Source organism: Martes martes (assembly GCF_963455335.1).
Source record: "Martes martes genome assembly, chromosome: 6".
Classification (NCBI taxonomy): Eukaryota; Metazoa; Chordata; class Mammalia; order Carnivora; family Mustelidae; genus Martes; species Martes martes.
The window spans coordinates 117,962,495-117,980,696 of record NC_137893.1 but is presented as its reverse complement, the minus strand read 5'-3'; the positions used below and the strand labels follow the sequence as shown (position 1 = coordinate 117,980,696).

At 48.6% G+C, this 18,202-nt stretch overlaps 1 protein-coding gene across 5 annotated transcripts; it reads left to right on the top strand.

The window, feature by feature from the left end:
- The first annotated feature begins 5,282 nt into the window (after positions 1-5,282).
- BRD2 (bromodomain containing 2) lies at positions 5,283-17,285 on the top strand. 5 transcript variants are annotated; one of them, XM_080805186.1, is made up of 14 exons: positions 6,656-7,117; positions 8,305-9,621; positions 11,230-11,533; positions 11,784-11,876; positions 12,139-12,276; positions 12,772-12,910; positions 12,999-13,213; positions 13,311-13,685; positions 14,189-14,317; positions 14,511-14,759; positions 14,904-15,169; positions 15,796-16,100; positions 16,311-16,433; positions 16,541-17,285. In XM_080805186.1, exons 5-14 carry the CDS (start codon positions 12,166-12,168, stop codon positions 16,675-16,677), a joined length of 2,049 nt encoding a protein of 682 aa, XP_080661312.1. In that variant the 5' UTR covers positions 6,656-7,117; positions 8,305-9,621; positions 11,230-11,533; positions 11,784-11,876; positions 12,139-12,165; the 3' UTR covers positions 16,678-17,285. The 5 variants fall into 5 exon arrangements, with proteins under 5 accessions (XP_080661308.1, XP_080661312.1, XP_080661309.1 ...); XM_080805182.1 differs by lacking the exons at positions 6,656-7,117; positions 11,784-11,876 and adding an exon at positions 5,283-5,697; XM_080805183.1 differs by lacking the exon at positions 11,784-11,876 and having other exon boundaries at positions 6,967-7,117.
- The last annotated feature ends 917 nt before the right edge of the window (positions 17,286-18,202 follow it).

The following is an 18,202-nucleotide window of genomic DNA, read 5'->3' as shown; positions in this document are numbered from 1 at the left end:
GAATTTATTATTCCATCTATAAACAAGAAAACTGTGCCTCAAAGAGGTTCATTTGTTTGTTTATCTATCTAGCAAACCGACCACCCTCTATGTGCCTGGCAGGATGCTAGACACCAGACATATATCATCATCAAACTTATAATCTAGTGAAAAGAGAGACATTAAACAAGTATACAAACAAAACTATAAAAGCAAAATGTAAAAGGTACTATGAAGGAAGAGAACTGAGATCCATAAGATTAACTGGAGTGGGGACCCTAGTGATAGTGACATGGGGTCTGAAGGGTGAGTAGGAGTTAGTCAGGCAGAGTGGGAAGAATGCTCCCTTGGAGGGAACAGCATGCATAAGCCACTAAGACAGCAAAAGACTGGCTCCTTCAAGGAAGTGAAAGATCAGTGTGGCTGGAGCATCATCAGCGAATAGGAGACGGTAGATGAGGCCAGAGGCAGGTAGAAGCAAGACCGCATGAGACCTTATGGAGAGCCCTCTTCTTAGCATAGTTAGTCCTGAGACTGTGATTACTTTATTCCTTCTCATCTCACGTGTGGATGCATGTTAAGATTCCTAGCTGACCTACCTCCAGTCTCCCCCAAAGCCAATCCATGGTGCACGTTATCGCCAAATAAATTTCCCTATAAAGGTAGTTCTCACTTCCCCTCTCAGAAAACTTAAATAGCTCCCTTCTTTCTACTATATTCAGTCTGGATTACTTGGCCTGGGTTTTCAGGTTCCCTATACTCTGTATTCTACCCCAGGTTACAGAAATGTTCTCCATGATCAGTCACGACTCACAATTACCAACCTGTGAGTTTTCCCCCTTTGTTCCCTTCTACCGGTCTGTAGAATCCCACTTCCTCATTCAATCAGAACAACGTTCTTAACCTGAAGTCCATACACCACAAAATTCAGAGGTCCATGAGCTTAGACAAAATTTTTTAAAGTCAATTTTATTTTCAACAACATCTAACTGAAATTTAATTTTAGGAAACATAGAAAATAAATCTTTGTAGTGCTAGCAGTACCTGTAACGTTGTCATCAGTAGAAATCATCAATTAATATTTTCCTTATCACACATAGACATCTCAAAATATCTTTATAATTAATGCATTGTTAGACTTGCCAATAAATCATTTTATTTGTTATCTAAGAACCACATTTATTATATTAATATGGAAGCACATATTACTGGATCATCACACATTTCTCTAAACATTCTGATAATCGTGTATTTCATTTATGCGTTTGCAAATAGTATTGTCAGGCAAAGTCTTGAGGCTTGACCAGACCACCAAAGAAGTCCATGGCACAAACAAGCATTACAAACTCCTGATTCGTCATTTGTTCAACAAACATGAAGTCCTCACTGGGGCCCTCTCTTGTTCTGGTACCTTCATTATATTTTTGCTTTGCTTTTCCTTCTTGTTTGATGCTCTTTCAGTGGTTCCACTTGCTATTCTGTTCCCTCTGTGAGGATCTAACCCAAAGCTCAATCCTGCACTCACAACTAAATTCTGTTTTCTATTTCCTCCCTTATAAATCTCACCCTCCTGCATCACTGATTCAAACATCAATTCAAAGATGACTCCCAAATATACGTCTCCTAGTCTTTTCTTCCTCCAAATTCAGTCCTAGATTTGAAAGCACCTGCTGTGTCTAGCAACCAGAAAAACAGACTGGGCATGGGCAGACTGCCTGGGTTCACATCCCAGTTTGGATCAGTTACTAAAAGTGTGACCACAAGTAAATTATTTAACATCTGTTGCTTCAGTTGCTTCATTTGAAAAATGGGGGTAATAATAATAGTATCTACTTTGTAAGGTTATACAAGTTAAAAGAGTTAATATATGTAAAGCACTGGGGCATCTGGGTGGCACAGCTAGCTAAGCTTTGGACTCTTGGTTTCGGTTCAGGTCATGATCTCAGGGTCATGAGATCAAGTCCCGCATCCGGCTCCACTCTTAGCCAGGCATCTGCTTGAAATTCCCTCTCCTTCTTCTTCTGCCCCCTCTCTGCTCAAGTACTCTAAATAAATAAATAAATAAAATCTTAAAAAGAAAAAAAATATATGTGTAAAGCACTTATAAGAGGGCTTAACACATTTCAAATACTCAATAAATGTGAGCTATCACTGGTCTCATCTCCTTTCAACCACTGACATTAGTATCTGGTGTTTATTAACAGGTATAGTGCTAGCTATTGGGAATGTGAAGATAGGGTTCTTACCTAATGACATAAGATTGATCAAGTCATTTCTCAAATGACTTCCCACCTGGTCCAAACGTAATGGCACGGGAAATCTTTTACAACACTCCCTCAGATAAATTTATCTTCCAGTCTTCTCCTGTTTCACCTCTTATAGCTTATATTCTATTCTGGCCACACTGGACTGCATTGCTCTCTCCGAGAAGGTGCCCTGTGCTGTTCTGCTTCTGTCTTTCCTCACACCATTCAAATGTCTCAATTATGTATTTGACAACAATGATTATGACTTACAATGATTATTTTCCCAATACTATGAATGATGACCGATAAACATACACATTACAATTTCATCTAAGTCACATATTTAAGAATCAATTTCCTTCAACATTTGCTCACTTTGTGAGAACTTCACATCGTCCAGGTACTGTGCCAAGAACAGTGGATATTTTTTTTTTAAAGAATACAATATGACCCTGCTCTCAAGATCAAAGTCTAGTAAGGGTTAGAAATATGTAATCACATAAATGCTATTCACTATGAAAGGTGCAATCACAAGAGGAAGGGACACCAAGGAATGAGCAGTCAGCTCAATTTGAGAGGCAAGAGTAGGCTTTTCAGGTGATGGATTTGGGGCTTAGATGTATTGGAGAAAAGCTTATTCCATGTAAGAGAACAGTGTGTGTAAAATACAGAGGCATAAACCAAAATGGTCTGTCTGGGGAACAGTTCATTATGGCAGGAGTATAGAGCCCAAGGGGAAAGTGGCTAGACACAAAACTGGTGAATCAGAGAGGATTTTCTGTAAGCATAGGCATTTGGACTTGATCACACAGGCAATGAGGAATTAATAGAGGGCTTAAACAGTAGCATATGGTCAGAGCTGTATTTTCGAAAGCACACTCTTGTCAGTGCTGTGCCAGGGACAGAGAAGAAAATCTAAAGCAGTACTGTTCAATAGAACTTTCTGCAATAATGGAAATGTTCTATCATTCCTGCTGTCCAGTATGATAGACACTAGCCATATGTGGCTAATGAGAACTTGAAATGTGACTAGTTCAACTGAGGAACTGAGGAATTTAATATTAACTTAAATAGTAGCATGTGCCTAGTGGCCACTGTATTGGACAATACAGCTTTAGAGATAGGGAAATCAGTTAGGAAGCTGTTGATGTAGCTTGGATTGTAAGACTATGACAGAATGTGATTCAGTAAATACTTAAGAAGCAAAATGGTAAGTCTTGTAGATATAAAGCTGTGTGGGCGCAGGGAGGAAGAAATTGAGAATGGACTCCCAGATTCCAAGCTTTGTGACTAAATAGCTGCAATTAGCCAGGCTAATACAGAAACAGATCCAGCTTGCAGAAATTCCATCAATTTTGAACTTGTTGAAGTGCCTAAGGGTTATCCAAGCAGTAACATTTAGTAGCAAGTTTAGCTCAGGAGAGTCTTCTGAACTCTCTGCAAAGTTACACATTTGAGAGGTTTGGAGCCATTGAGTGAAACTGGGTAGAGAAGATGAGCAGAACTAGAAGCAAACGGAGGCAAAATCCTGGCAAACCTCAATCAATCGGAAGAGGCTAAAGAGTCCACGAAGGAGACTTGAGAGGAGCAGTTGGACAAGTAAGAAAAGAAACAGGTGAGACTGGCCACAGAAATCACGGGTGTAGAGAATTTCAGGAAGGAAGTGTAATCAAAGATCAAATGTTTCAGAGGTCAAGTAAGGTGAGAACTGAAAAGTGCATCCTGACTTTGCCAATTAGAAGGTCCTTGGCGACATCTGCCAGAACAGTTTCGATAATGGAAGAAGTGGGCTGAAGAGTGGGAATGGGGCTGAGAGAGGAAAATTTCAGTATTTTGAGGTCTTGACTGTGCAGGGTAGCTCAGAGATAAATAAAAAGTCTACAAGTTGACACGATATTAGTAAGGTGTTTTGTTTTGTTTTTTCCTTTTTTGAGGCTGGCAAGCCAGTAGAAGAGAGCAGTTAAAAATGCCAATTGGAACGAAATGGAGGATAGTTTTAGAGTAATAGATAAGGTTGACCAGGTCTAAAAAAAGGAATTTCTTAAACCGAAGAGAGGATTTCTAGTACAATACTAAAGGATTACAGACAAGGCCCAGTTCATAGGAGGGAAATGGAAAATCGCCAGCTCCCCTGCAGATTGGCTCTTCTGTTCTGTTCTGTTCTATCGGTGGGGAATAGGGGTTATGGACTAGAGTTAAGATCTGAACCCATACACTGAGGGTCAAGGGAGAGATTACTGGCTATAAACAAGTAAAAGGTTTGCTTTAGGTAGCAAGAGAACCACCATATTCTCAGATTTTTATGGGACTGATTCAACATCGAGAAAATAGAGGGCGAAGCCTTAGGGAAAAGTAGAGGCATTTTAACGGAAACGGTAGAGCAGATCAGTAAAAAAGTGAAAGTGACCAGAAGGCCGGTACGTTTTGTGTAAGGTAAGAGTCAAGGCTGGGAGGCCTCAGTGAAGCGACGAAGTCGAGGTAGGTTCAGGAGAAGTAAGAGGCTGTAAAACTACCTAAGACAAAAGATGCCCAACAAGATGCCCACATCCACAGTCAGCACCTCCTTTCCCGCCGGAGGCACCAACAAGGTGATAAACTCCCTTCCCCGGTGGAACTACACTACGGCCGGAACGGGCCCCACCCGGCAAGCCCTCGCATCTCCAGGTCCAGGCCCCACGCTCCTTCACTGACAACAACTTGGCGGGGCGCGTTTCCCCTGGACTCTGTCCAGGACGAACTAACCGGTATCTCACACCTAGGCAAAAGCAAGCAAATCAGCCCGCCCCGGGAGCCCAACACTGCGGAGGCTACTAAGGGAGGGGCTCAGCGAAGGAAAGAGATCTGCGCGCCGCGCCCGCTTCCGCCCCACCCACTGCGCGCGCTCCCAGGCCTGGCCAGGGGGCGGTGGTGCCTGCGGACGCATGCGCTCTGCTGCTCTCCCCGTGGGCTCCGGCACTCCTTTCCCCTCCCCCCAGCCGAACAAACCCTTGCGCTTGCGCAGTGCACGTTCTCGGGCAGCGGCAGCCATGCTGAACCCGTACGGAGAGGCTAGTGGGGGGGACAGGGTCGACGACAGCGAGACAGGAAGCCAGGGAAACGGAGAAGCAGCGGCATTAGAGCGCTCTGGGTCTCTGGAGATAGGCCAGGGCCATGCGGCTTCCTTGGCCCCTTGCGCGACCCCCAGAAACCTTCGGAAAACTGGTCCTCATGGAGGGGGGGGAAGGAGGCGGCTGGCACGTGACCCAGGTCAGCCAATCTGGGTGTTGCTGACGTGGCGGCGCGGTCCCGACTATTCCCCCCCACCCCCCCCAGCTCGCTCGGGAAGGGAGGGGCAGGGGTTACGCCCCCTCCCCCAACACAGCTTCTGTTTCCCGGGGGGGGTGGCACCCCGGATTACATCCTTTTCCCCCCTTCCCCCCCGCACCAGGCCGAGGGGAACGTTGGCTCCCCCCTGGAAGATTCCAGGTTCCAGGTGAGAAGGGGCCCTTGGGGGGCGGGGATGTTGCTAGTCATTTAAATGCTTCACCAATTGTGGGGAGTCCGGAGGGAGAGATTCTTGGGGTTCAGAGAAAAACCTGAGGGTGGGAGGGTTTGTCCTTCAAACAGTTTACAGCCAATGGGAGCGTGGAGGGGGGGCGAGCGGGAGAGGGCCCCTCAGATGGGGGAGGGGAATAGCAAACCTCGTGCCTCCATACCAATTGGAGGGCAAAGGGGCGTGGGGGCGGTGTGTCCCCCCATTCCATTCGTCCCCTGGGGGTAGAGGAGTCCGGAGCCAGGTGAGGTTTCCTTTTGGCGGCCGGAGGGAGGGGTGACCTAGTGGGCTGGGGAGTGGGAGTGGTGTCTGTATTTCCTACTCTTGGATTTGAGTGGGCAACTCAGGTTGTGAACTGAGATTGTTCCCGGGCGCCCACTCCCTTTCTCCCCAGAGACTCTGGAAGGAGCATTTCTGTGCTTTTGTGTCAGCGGTAGGAAGCTCGCAGTCATCACATGGCATGCTGGAGGTTACGCTTCGAATCGCTTATCGAATTTGTGTGCATTCACGTGGACACGGCCTGTGGAGCCTTCTGTACAAAAAACTTCGTTGCCTCGGTGGGGTTTTAGCTCAGCATGTTACCCCAGGCTGGGGAGGGCTTACAGGCTGAAATCTTGGGGTTCGCTTGGGAGCAGAAACCAAGCCCAAGGTGGGTGCTTGGGAGGGCTGTAGAAAGCGTGGTCTGAGACTGGAGGGAGTTGAGGCTTAGGACCTGGAATGATTTCACAGCTCACAAGGTTTCGGGTTTCTCCAGGGTGGCGTGTTTTGCCTCCTTCATCCCCTCCCCCATTCCTGAACAGTTCTCTCCTTGTGTACTGCGGGGGAGGGAACGGAAAGGAGGGAAGAGTTACTTTCCCAAATTCCTGACTAGCTGTTAGCCTCCCCTGTGACTCATGTGGGGGAAGGGAGATTTGAGAGGGAGTAGGGAGCAGTGATTTTCCGGAATGTAGGAAAGTAAGCCAGAGTAAGGTCTGGCTGCCCTTTCGCTTTCGAAGACCCAGCATTTCGCGACCTCCTAACTAAATTTTTCTTCCTGGCCGGCCCCCTAATGGGCCTCTGCTAACTTGCAGGCCTCGGGCGGAGAACTGCAGATTTAGGAGGCTGGGCCACTAGGGGGAGGGGATGGGGGGAGGGGAGAAGGCCTCAGCAAAGTTGCTGTGTCACTGCCCTCCCTGCTGCAACCGCCCGCGCCAGCCCGCATGTACTTTTGGGGCCGAAGCCTGATCCCTGCGTGGGGGAGGGCGGTAGTAATAGGGGAAGAGCCTTCCTTCCCGGTGTGCACTCCCCCCCGCAGGGTTGGCCCGACTCTGGTGGTCGAGAAGACGTGAGATTGGCGGCCATTTTAGACGCAGTAACTGAGGTTAGGGCTCAAGAGCTACTGCAAAAGGAGGGAGGTGATGTGGTTGGAGCGCAAGGACCTAGGCCCTCAGGAGCCTTTCGGGGGTGGGGGTGGGGCTCTTATGTTCGTTGGTTACATTATTTTCCTTTCTTAGATAATGCAGTCTTTTTTATCTTGGTATCCAGAGAAGGGGAGATGGAGGGAGAGGGAGACTGCCCGCTAAAGCGCAGTTAGGGGATAATTCTTTCACTCTCCTATCAGGAGAGGAGGGAATGGCCGGGGTGGGGGGGTCGTGGTCCCAGAGATGGCTTGAGAGATTCCTGGCTTTGTATTCTGGGTCTTTACTCATACACAGTCTAATCCTACTCAGGTAACAAGATTGGGGGGAGGACTAAGTGAGTAGGTTGGGGGAGGGGGACGAGACTGAGCTCCCAAAATGGCTCCTGCCCCTCCTCGGAGGCGGACGGCCCGGGGGGAGGGGAGGAGGGGAGAGAAGGAGGGGGAGGGCTAGTCTGAGCTGCAGCCGCCGCCTCCTCCGCTCGCCCTCCTCCCTGGCGCTGACCGATGGACCAGCCGCTCCGTGGGGAGGACTCCGGACCCTGGTGGGGGGATGGGGGGACCCTGCTGCCCCCGAGGCGGAGGGACCCTAAGAGGGGGGTTCGGGCCTGCTCTCGGGGTGGGGGAGGGCTGGGAGCTTGGGGAAAGGTCTGAGCTCGCCAGGAGGGGAGGGTTTCACCCTGATTCGCCCCTCGCAGGACTTGTTTTTTTCCGTTCTGATCTGACACCGGAATGAAGTTTGGGGAGGAGGTGGGTTTCATTTTATAGAGCATAGGTATGTTTGGAGATTTTGCTTCCACTTTAGTAGGACTGCCGGGATTTTGTCGACCAGGCATATACTTAATGGGTAACTGAAGGTGTGAGCAGGGAGGGATTGCAGAGGTGCTTGGGTGAAAGTTTGGGGAACGTATTTTAGATTTGGTTGTCTTGTTGGTAAGCCTTTGGGAGCTCAGTGATTGAGTTTTGCCTTTGTTTTCCGATGATTTGACCTGGGGAAAGACGGGGAAGGTTTTAAGACTGCGGCAAGCCTGTATTTTTTATTGTGGGCTATGGAAACGTTAGATCTTCCATGGTTAGGTTCGGGAGCCCTTAGTTCTCTGCCAGAGTAGCAGGCCGCGGCTTCTAAGATGGCGTCTTCTTCCTCATTTCAGATTCTTCACTGCGGCGGCCTCTCTGCCGAGAACAACAACCCGCCAGGCGTCCTGCGGCCACACCCTGACGGGCCCAGGCTGGCTACGCCCACGCGGCCCCCTCCAGTCCTGTCGGTGTGGCCAATGGAGGAGCTACGAATGGCACGACCTGCCCCAGCTTGGCAGTCGCCGGTCGCACCGGGCTTGGACGCCTGGGAAGACTTTGTTGGAAGGGGAGGCGGGGAGAGGGTGCTGCACCCATGCCAGCCTCTCTCTTTCCCTGGAGTCGCCGAACCACAGCGCAGCCAATTGGCTCAGAGATGTGGCGGGTTGCCGGTTCCCTATGGGTCTATGCGGCACTCTTCTGCCTAGTGACTGACACCTTGGAAATGAAGCGTATGACGTCATCGGTCCAGCCAACCAATAGAAAACGCTCCCGCGGAGAAGTGTTCCTCCCCTTTCGACTTTGCTTCTTCACGCGCGTGAGCGAGCGTGCGCGCGCGGAGGGGGTGGGGGAAATCTCGAGCACGGTGGCGCGCATGAGCGGCGAGGCTCCTCCTCCCTGCCTATATATAAAGGGCTGGCGCGGGGCTCGGCGGCGCCATTTCGCGCTGGAGTGGAGCAGCCTCTAGAAGGAGCTGGAGGATTCTGCCTACTGATAGAGAGCTTTCGAGTCGTCGGGGACCGCCATTGCAATCCACGTCCATCCGTTTGGAAATGGCCTTCGTCTCGGCCTATGACCGGTCCCGGCGGACAGTACAGACCCCATAGAAGCCCCCGACGCTCCCCTTTTTCGGGCCCCGCCCAATCCTCGGAGTCTGTCCACCCCCTCTACTCCGCCCTCAAGAGGATTTCAAAGATGGAGGCGGCGGCTCCTTAAACCACTTTTCGTGTTCATCCGCCTCCATCCGAGATCGAAACGGGACTTCGTCCGCTGCGGGCAGTCCCAGCAGGAAGAGGGGATCCTTGCAGATCAACAGCGGGCAGTATTGACGACGGTGTCCGGGATTGGGGGCCGTCCTAGTGTTGGAGGAGTCCGTCCCCCCTCGTTCGCCCGCCTCTGCTGAGGCCGCCGCCATTTTCTCGCTGTCCGCCTCCTGCGGAGCGCGCCAAGCTGCTGGGAGCTCGCGGAGAAGACTGCTTTCGTGCCGGCCGGGCGCGGGGTGGGGGGTTGTCGCCTGGAGGGCTAAGGGCAACGGCCCTTCACCCCTCCCCTACTTCCCGGGTTATGCTGGACCGGGAGGTAAGGGGAACCGAGGCCACCCGGACTTTACGCGGCTGAGGGCAGCGCCGGTTCCCCGTGGTCAAGATGCTGCAAAACGTGACTCCCCACAGCAAGTATGTCCCCCTGACCCGCGTGTGGGAAGGAGACGTTGGGGTCTGTGGCACGGGGATGTGGGGCGTCGGGTTCGGAGGGAGGACAGAACCGACTCGGGCGCGTTCCTCTTCCGCGGTGCGACTGTTGGCTGTCGGGGGCTCGCGGAGGGGGTTGGGTGACGGTTTTGGAACGGTGGTAGAGGGCCAGATACTGCGTATGGAGGGAGGACAGGTTGTCAATTTATGCGTTACTTTTCCCGCCGTGGTTTGGTCTTAATCTAGCCGGACAGAGCGGGTTGGCGGCGGAATGTAATGGGGAAGGACGACATTGAGTGGGTAGCCGGTCCTGCGGGCGGTGGGTCTGGTGTCTAGCAACGGTTTGTCATAGGGCTTTTAGGGGCTTTCGTGGCCCCATCTAGCACCTTATAGGGTTGCCATGGTGATAGAGCCTCAGACTGGCTACTGAGATTCCCACAGTGGGGTAGAGGGATTACTTTTAGCCAGTGGGTTCGTGTGTTCAGACTAGGTCGTTAAATTCTTGCTTGTTTTTCAGTGACCGAGTCAGTTTTGTGTTGGGGGTTTGTGTGCTTTTTGTTTGGAGGCATGTTTTTGCTCTCTCTTAAGAGTTTGACTCTGGGCAGGAGGGTGGAGCTAAGGATTTTTAGTCCAGCTGTACGGATGTAAACAATAAGATCTCCGTGTAGTGTTTCTAGTCTTAGGACCTGGGAAGCACCTGGTTGTGAGGAGTACCGGAGAGAATATAAGTTTGAACCAGTCTTGGCCATTGATTTCAAGAGTCTGGTGCTGGAGTGGGAACCGTTAATCTTATTTTTTGGGCGGGGTTAAGGGTGGTCTATCGCTGTTTATTGAAACTGGCTGACCTTGACTGGGGACTGGGCTGGCTTTATTTTTGAGTCCCTGGGAGAAAGACGAATTCGAATGATTTCTGGGGTCTGGCAGCTGGGTTATTCCAGGCCGTGAAGTCAGACAAATGCTCTCTTGTCTGAAAAATTTTTTAAGTTGGTAAGGTTTTCCGTTAGATTTCTGACTTATTCTCTGCTTTAAATTAAGCAGCAGAGTTTGTGGAGAGGGTGGTATTGTGATCTCTTGTGCCCGGATGGATTTTTAGGTGTCTTCATCAGCATTTTATGAAATTTGCTCCCTGTTTTGTTCCCTTCCTCTTTTCGTTGGCTTCCCTCAGGCTCAACCACCATGGCAACCACCTAGCCCCTGGTGAGGAAGAAGCTTGGGGTTTGAGCTTCTCTGCTCCACCCATTTTAAGTCTATACTCTAAAGCTGTGGTTCTCAGATGATAAGTTATGCCTTATGAGAAAGCATCTTAGAATTTTTTTTTTTAAGGGAACTATAGATGATACACTTACCTATCAGAGTCCAGAATATGAGATTTGGATAGGTGTAACTAAAAATAGGGAAACAGAAAGTGGGGTTGGGGGGCCAAGAACAAAAGGTCCACATATTGTTTGGATACTGGTTGTGGTTGAGATTGACTTCCATAAACTTGGTTATTTCTTATTAAAATGGAAGTCTGGGTTTATTGGATATGTAGTATAAGTGGCACTGCTGATTGTCATGAAATTACCACATCTAATTATGTTTCCCATTTCACAGGCTCCCTGGGGAGGGGAATGCAGGGTTACTGGGGCTGGGCCCAGAGGCAGCAGCTCCAGGGAAGAGGATTCGAAAGCCCTCTCTGTTGTATGAGGGATTTGAGAGCCCCACAATGGCTTCAGTGCCGGCTTTACAACTGACCCCTGCCAACCCACCACCCCCAGAGGTGTCCAATCCCAAAAAGCCAGGACGGGTTACCAACCAGCTGCAATATCTGCACAAGGTGGTGATGAAGGCTCTGTGGAAACATCAGTTTGCATGGCCCTTCAGGCAGCCTGTGGATGCCGTCAAATTGGGTCTGCCGGTGAGTGGGGATATTGGAGTGGGGAGGTACTGGGAATGAAAAAGAATGTGTGTGAGTGGAGGTGGGCTGCTTAGTATAGGTGCTGCGGCCCCTAGGGACTTCCCATCTCTCCCCTGTAGGGCAGATAGCCACCAGATTTCTGGATTCTTGGTCCTTTGTGATTATTGATCCAACCGCTTGCTGTCTTGGCATCTCATTGTGCCCTCCATGTGTCCTTCCTTAACTTTTGTGCCCTGGCTCCATTTTACAGATTCCCACCCCAGGTTGGGAGAGGACCACGGTGGCCAAAATTCTTAGCTTCTTCCTCTCCCTCATGCCAGCCCATGGATAGCCAGCCCCAGAGGTAATGTCACAGGAGGGGAAACCTCGCAGAGTGGGTGGGAGGTGGGTGGTTAGAGAAAGGTACTAGGGGCCTCCCAGTGGGTGTTAAGCCCATTACATTTTTTTTTGTCCTTAGTTTAATTGGGGCCGCAGTGTAGGGGACTACATACTGTGATGCAGAGGGGGGGGTGTGTATGTGCGTGTGTTGCTGGAGTCAGTAGTTCAGGAAAACAGGCGTTTATTTTTCAGTGGCTCTGATCTAGCTTTTTTTTTCTTTTTTTTAGGATTATCACAAAATTATAAAACAGCCTATGGACATGGGTACTATTAAAAGGAGGCTTGAAAACAACTATTATTGGGCTGCCTCAGAGTGTATGCAGGATTTTAACACCATGTTCACCAATTGTTACATCTACAACAAGGTGAGTTTTTCTGTGTGTGCTTATCAATAGGGGGAGAGAGACCGTGTCTCTGTTACTGCTTAGATACTATGTGTTGGTGGGATGTTTGAAGGTGTCTCAAAGTGGGCAGGATCCAGAAAATCTGAGTTCCAAAGGATACCGCTCACAGTGTTGTAGCTTCAGAGATCTGGAGTTAAAGGTTATTTAAGTAGAACATTTTAGTATTTGGGGATGGTGGCCCTATTTCTCAACAGAAACCTCCAGAGAGCTGAGTAGAGCAGAACATTATTCTCCTTGACAGTCTCATTCCTTTACTTTTGAATTTTTTCTTTATTGCATTTTGAGGGACGGTTAAGGGAGAACATGGAAATAAGTGGCCCAGTGTAGGCAGTTGTCAGTACTTGACAGATCTGTCTGAGGGGGTGTGGTGATAGTTGGAGCTAGGAATTTCTCTGAGAGAAATGGTTTGTCTGCTTTTAGCCGGCATTTGAATCTTCTTGTTTATGTTTTCTGTAGCCCACTGATGATATTGTCCTAATGGCACAAACGTTGGAAAAGATCTTCTTACAGAAAGTGGCATCTATGCCACAAGAGGAACAAGAGCTTGTGGTGACCATCCCTAAGAACAGCCACAAGAAGGGGGCCAAATTGGCAGGTAGGAAGAGCAGCAGTTGGCCTAATGGAGACAAGATGGGGAAGATAATAGAACTAATCTTTTTTCTCCCCCCCCCCCCTTCTTCCAGCACTCCAAGGTAGCATCACCAGTGCCCATCAGGTGCCTGCTGTTTCTTCTGTGTCTCACACAGCCCTATATACTCCACCACCAGAGATACCTACCACTGTCCTCAACATTCCCCACCCGTCAGTCATCTCTTCTCCCCTTCTCAAGTCCTTACACTCTGCTGGACCCCCGCTCCTTGCTGTCTCTGCAGCTCCCCCAGCCCAGCCCCTTGCCAAGGTACAGATCTGTGGACTTCTTTTGGGCAGTGGGAAGGGCAAGGTCTTGGATGAATGAGGTGGACCCTAAAAGGCTTGCATCTTGTTTTTCTCTGCAGAAAAAAGGCGTAAAGCGGAAAGCAGATACTACTACACCTACTCCTACAGCCATCTTGGCTCCTGGTTCCCCAGCTAGCCCCCCTGGGAGTCTTGAGCCCAAGGCAGCACGTCTTCCCCCTATGCGTAGAGAGAGTGGTCGCCCCATCAAGCCCCCACGCAAAGACTTACCTGACTCTCAGCAGCAACACCAGAGCTCCAAGAAAGGAAAGCTGTCAGAACAGTTAAAACATTGCAATGGCATTTTGAAAGAATTGCTCTCTAAGAAGCATGCTGCCTATGCCTGGCCTTTCTATAAACCAGTGGACGCTTCTGCTCTTGGTCTGCATGACTACCATGACATCATTAAGCACCCCATGGACCTCAGCACTGTCAAGGTACCCACTGCATGGGGCAGATGGGATGCTCAGGCAGTGATTGGAACTTTGGGTTCAATAAAACAATCAGTCACTTCTAATGGGCACATGGCAATCTTGATTCTTGGTATTTTTTATAAAATGGTAATGGGACAGAAGGTTAAGTGCTTGATAATTGAGTTGGTATTTCTTGGACTTTGTATGGTGAGTTTTGTGTTTAGAGCAATATTACTCATGTATGTTTAAGTCCTACTTGCTGGGAACATTGGGTTAGGGGAGTACGGGGTTGGAAGGATAGAGGCCACCCACCCCTATCACTTAGAAATGGTTTTTTTTTCTAGACATAGATATATCTTCAACCCACCCAAATTCATTTGACTTCAAACTTGAACCCCAGGGCATAGATCTTTAAGGTCATCCCTACTGTGCTCTCAAGAGAGGGCTACTCTTGGCAGTGTCTGGGGTTGGCAGGGAAAGGTGAGTCTCCCTGCCTGTGCAGCTTCTGATGCTGCCTCCTTCTGCAGCGGAAGATGGAGAATCGTGATTACCGGGATGCACAGGAGTTTGCTGCTGATGTGCGGCTTATGTTCTCCAACTGCTATAAGTACAATCCCCCAGACCACGATGTCGTGGCCATGGCACGAAAGCTACAGGTGAGTGTCACAGTTGGAATTTGAAGAACAAGTGGGTCTGGGGAGAGAGGTCTTGTCCTTTGCTATACTATCTTATTTTGAGGATCTCCCCCAATGCATGGTTGTAAATAGGAGCTGTGTTGTACCACCAGGTGGCTGGGTGTAATTGGGGCAGTGTTGACTAGCAAGGCTCTGATGGTATCTTTCTTCCTAGGATGTATTTGAGTTCCGTTACGCCAAGATGCCAGACGAACCACTGGAACCAGGGCCTTTACCTGTGTCTACTGCCTTGCCACCTGGGTTGGCCAAATCCTCTTCAGAGTCCTCCAGCGAGGAAAGCAGCAGTGAGAGCTCTTCTGAGGAAGAAGAGGAAGACGACGAGGAGGATGAGGAGGAAGAAGAGAGTGAAAGCTCGGACTCTGAGGAAGAAAGGGCTCATAGATTGGCTGAACTACAGGAGCAGGTATTATTAGTATTATTATTATTATTATTATTATTATTTAGTTTATAAAGTCATGCCCTGTCTTTGCCTTAATTTTTTTTTCTCTTACTCCTTTTTATTCTACTTTTATTTTTCTCTTTATACATCTGATTGTTTTGTCTCCAGCTCCGGGCAGTACATGAACAACTGGCTGCCCTGTCTCAAGGCCCAATATCCAAGCCAAAGCGGAAGAGAGAAAAAAAAGAGAAAAAGAAGAAACGGAAGGCAGAGAAGCATCGAGGCCGAGCTGGGCTTGATGAAGATGACAAGGGACCTCGGGCACCCCGCCCATCTCAACCCAAGAAGTCCAAGAAAGCAAGTGGTGGTGGCGGTGGCAGTGCTGCTACACTGGGCCCTCCCGGCTTTGGACCTTCTGGAGGAAGCGGCAGCAAGTAAGTTCTCAGAGGTTAGGGAGCAGGGACAAAGGACTGTCACTGCACTGTCCAGGGGGAGAGTGGTTTTTCCCACTTCGTGCAGCATGTTCTCTAAACCAGAGGTCAGCAAATGAGTTCTTAATTGGCTAGGTAACACTGATTTTGAGAGCTGTGGAGCCACTCAAAGTTACTCACCTTTGGTGGGGTGGTTTCAGCTATAGACCTTACTTACGGAAATGTGAGTAGGACTTCTCCAGTAAAACTTCACTTATGCAGAAAGCAGTGTCAAGCCAGATCCTGTCCTCTGGTTTATCTAGTCTTTCTCTTTGCACTAACAAATTATACACTTTGTCTTGTTTTCCATGCTGGGGTGGGTTAAGAGTGTTTTAGGGAGCAAAAAGATGGACTCATGCCAATATACCAGTGTCTAGTTTTCAAAGCCCCAAATAAGTGGTTAAGTGTTTAGCATGTGAGAAGGTTTGTATTACTGAGGAGGGTTGGTAGTATCTCATTTCCCATTTGCCTTATGGGAAAACTGAAGCATTACTCTGGCGGGAAATTTAGATTAGTGGATTAAACAGTGGAAATGTGTTGGGAGAGGTTAGTGATGCTTCCCTAAGTGACAAAATGTTTTTTGCCTATAGACTGCCCAAAAAGGCCATGAAGACAGCCCCACCTGCCCTGCCTACAGGCTATGATTCAGAGGAGGAAGAAGAAAGCAGACCCATGAGTTATGATGAAAAGCGGCAGTTGAGTTTGGACATCAACAAATTACCTGGGGAGAAACTTGGTCGAGTTGTTCACATAATCCAGGCTAGAGAGCCTTCTTTGCGTGACTCAAACCCAGAAGAGATAGAGATTGATTTTGAAACCCTCAAGCCATCCACACTTAGAGAGCTTGAGCGCTATGTTCTCTCCTGTCTACGAAAGAAACCTCGGAAACCCTATAGTGAGTATGAAAGGACCTTTCCCACATTAATCCAGCAGTCCTCAAGTAGTTTTGAGGACAGTAGGGTGTGTTTGAGGCACTCTCTATTGTCAGCGCCAGGGCAGGGGGGACGTGCTTGTTCCCTGATCAAGAAAGGAACTTGGCAGCAGTAAGGTGCAACGAAGCTACATGCTTATGGCAGTCTTAGACCTGGAATGCTTGTTTTTCTAGCCATTAAGAAGCCTGTGGGAAAGACAAAGGAGGAGCTGGCTTTGGAAAAGAAGCGGGAATTAGAAAAGCGGTTACAAGATGTTAGTGGGCAGCTCAATTCCACCAAAAAGCCCCCCAAGAAAGGTGAGTACCCTGTAAGCTACTAAAAATTCACTGCATCTCCCTCTCGAGTTTCGTAGACAAATGGAGATAAGATTTATACAACTTTAACCTTTAACCTTGTCTTGCAGCAAGTGAGAAAACAGAGTCCTCGTCGGCACAGCAAGTAGCAGTGTCACGCCTCAGCGCTTCCAGCTCCAGCTCAGATTCCAGCTCCTCCTCTTCATCATCCTCTTCTTCAGACACCAGTGATTCAGACTCAGGCTAAGGGGCCAGGCCAGATGGGGCAGGAGGCTCCGCAGGACCGGACCCCTAGACCACCCTGCCCCGCCCCTCCCCCTCTTGCTGTGACACTTCCTCATCTCATCCCCTCTCCCCCCCACTGTAGGAGAGCTGGCTCTGCAGGGGGGAGGGGTGCAGGGACATTTGCTGAAGGAGGGACTTAAATGGACAGAATAAGATTTGAGTTCCCAGCCCCATTGAGAATGACCTCTTGGGCATAGAGCCCCCATTCAAAATGACTGACGTGGGACAGGGGTACAGGGTGGGAGTGAGCAAAAGGCCCTGATAACGGGGTTACCTGAGGCCCTAGCTGCCCTGTTCACTTGTAAAGGCCCTGTTTTGAGGTTGGTTGTTCTAATTTATTTTAAGCTAGGTAAGGCTGAGGTGTATGGGGCCATGGTACCCTCAGCCTCCATGGGGAGGGAAGAAGGGGGAGCTCTTTTTTTACGTTGACTTTTTTTTTCTACTCTGTTTTCCCTTTTCCTTCTCCATTTGGGGCCCCTGGGGGTTTCAGTCATCACCCCATTTGGTCCCCTGGATTGTCTTTCTTTGTCTGTTGATTCTAACTTGTAAATAAAGAAAATATTATTCAAATTTTGAGTTACCTTAATAACGTTTGCTTTGTAGTATTTCAGAAGAAACAATACAAAATTTTGAGGAAAATAATCCTGAAGTGAGAAAAGGAGAGTTACCTTGTAGTCGGATTGTCTCAGTTTTTAAACCAGTAGGCTGTTGCTATGGTGATTAAAAAGTAAGTTCATCTGCTTTGTAAAATGAATCCTTCAAAATACCTTTAGGTTCATGGTTTGCTCTGGTTTTGTTTTGTTTTTTGTTTGTTTAATTTTAGGTTTATTTATTTAGCACAAGTGGAGGGACAGAGGAAGAGGCCAATCACGGAGCCTGACTTGGGCTTAATCTCAAAACCCTAGGTCACAACCTGAGATGAAACCAAGGGACATCTGAGCCAGCCAGGCACCCCTGCTCTGGTTTAGAGAAGTTGTTAAACCCTCTGGCTCACTGATAGTTTAATCAAGCTTAAGACTTACGATAGGTTTAAACCAAATGTGAAAAGGATGAAAGGTGGCTGACCACAGGTATTTTTTTGTGTTCTGCATCTGACTTAGAGAAGACAGGTGTGTTTCCTTTTTTGTAAGCTTTGACCTCAAATTCCAGATTTACAGAGCCCTGCACAGTTTACTAACAACATAATCCAGTAATTTTTGCCAAATTCAGATTACAAAAATGAACGTCTATAAATTTAAGCCCTTGTCTTGCTGAGGGGAGATGGACTGTATAGTTCAGGGAATTGGGGTGTGTGGGTTCTGGAATTGGGGACTAGCCACAAAAGCAAGACACTTTAGCTTAGTATATCAGACCACTGTAGAAAACTTGATCTTTGAAGTAAGAGCTGGGAATTGTTAATGTAGAGAAAATGGTCTATCCCTCCCTAAATAATGATGTCAGAAACAGGAAGGTACAGGGTGGAATCTGGTTTGGAAATGGAAGATTTT

Coding starts and splice junctions, on each gene's coding strand:
- BRD2 (XM_080805182.1), top strand. CDS start 9,593: ATGCTGCAAAACGTGACTCCCCACAGCAA. Junction 11,534..12,138: donor CCGTCAAATTGGGTCTGCCG/GTGAGTGGGGAT, acceptor TCTTTTTTTTAG/GATTATCACAAAATTATAAA. Junction 16,434..16,540: donor CAAAAAGCCCCCCAAGAAAG/GTGAGTACCCTG, acceptor CTTGTCTTGCAG/CAAGTGAGAAAACAGAGTCC.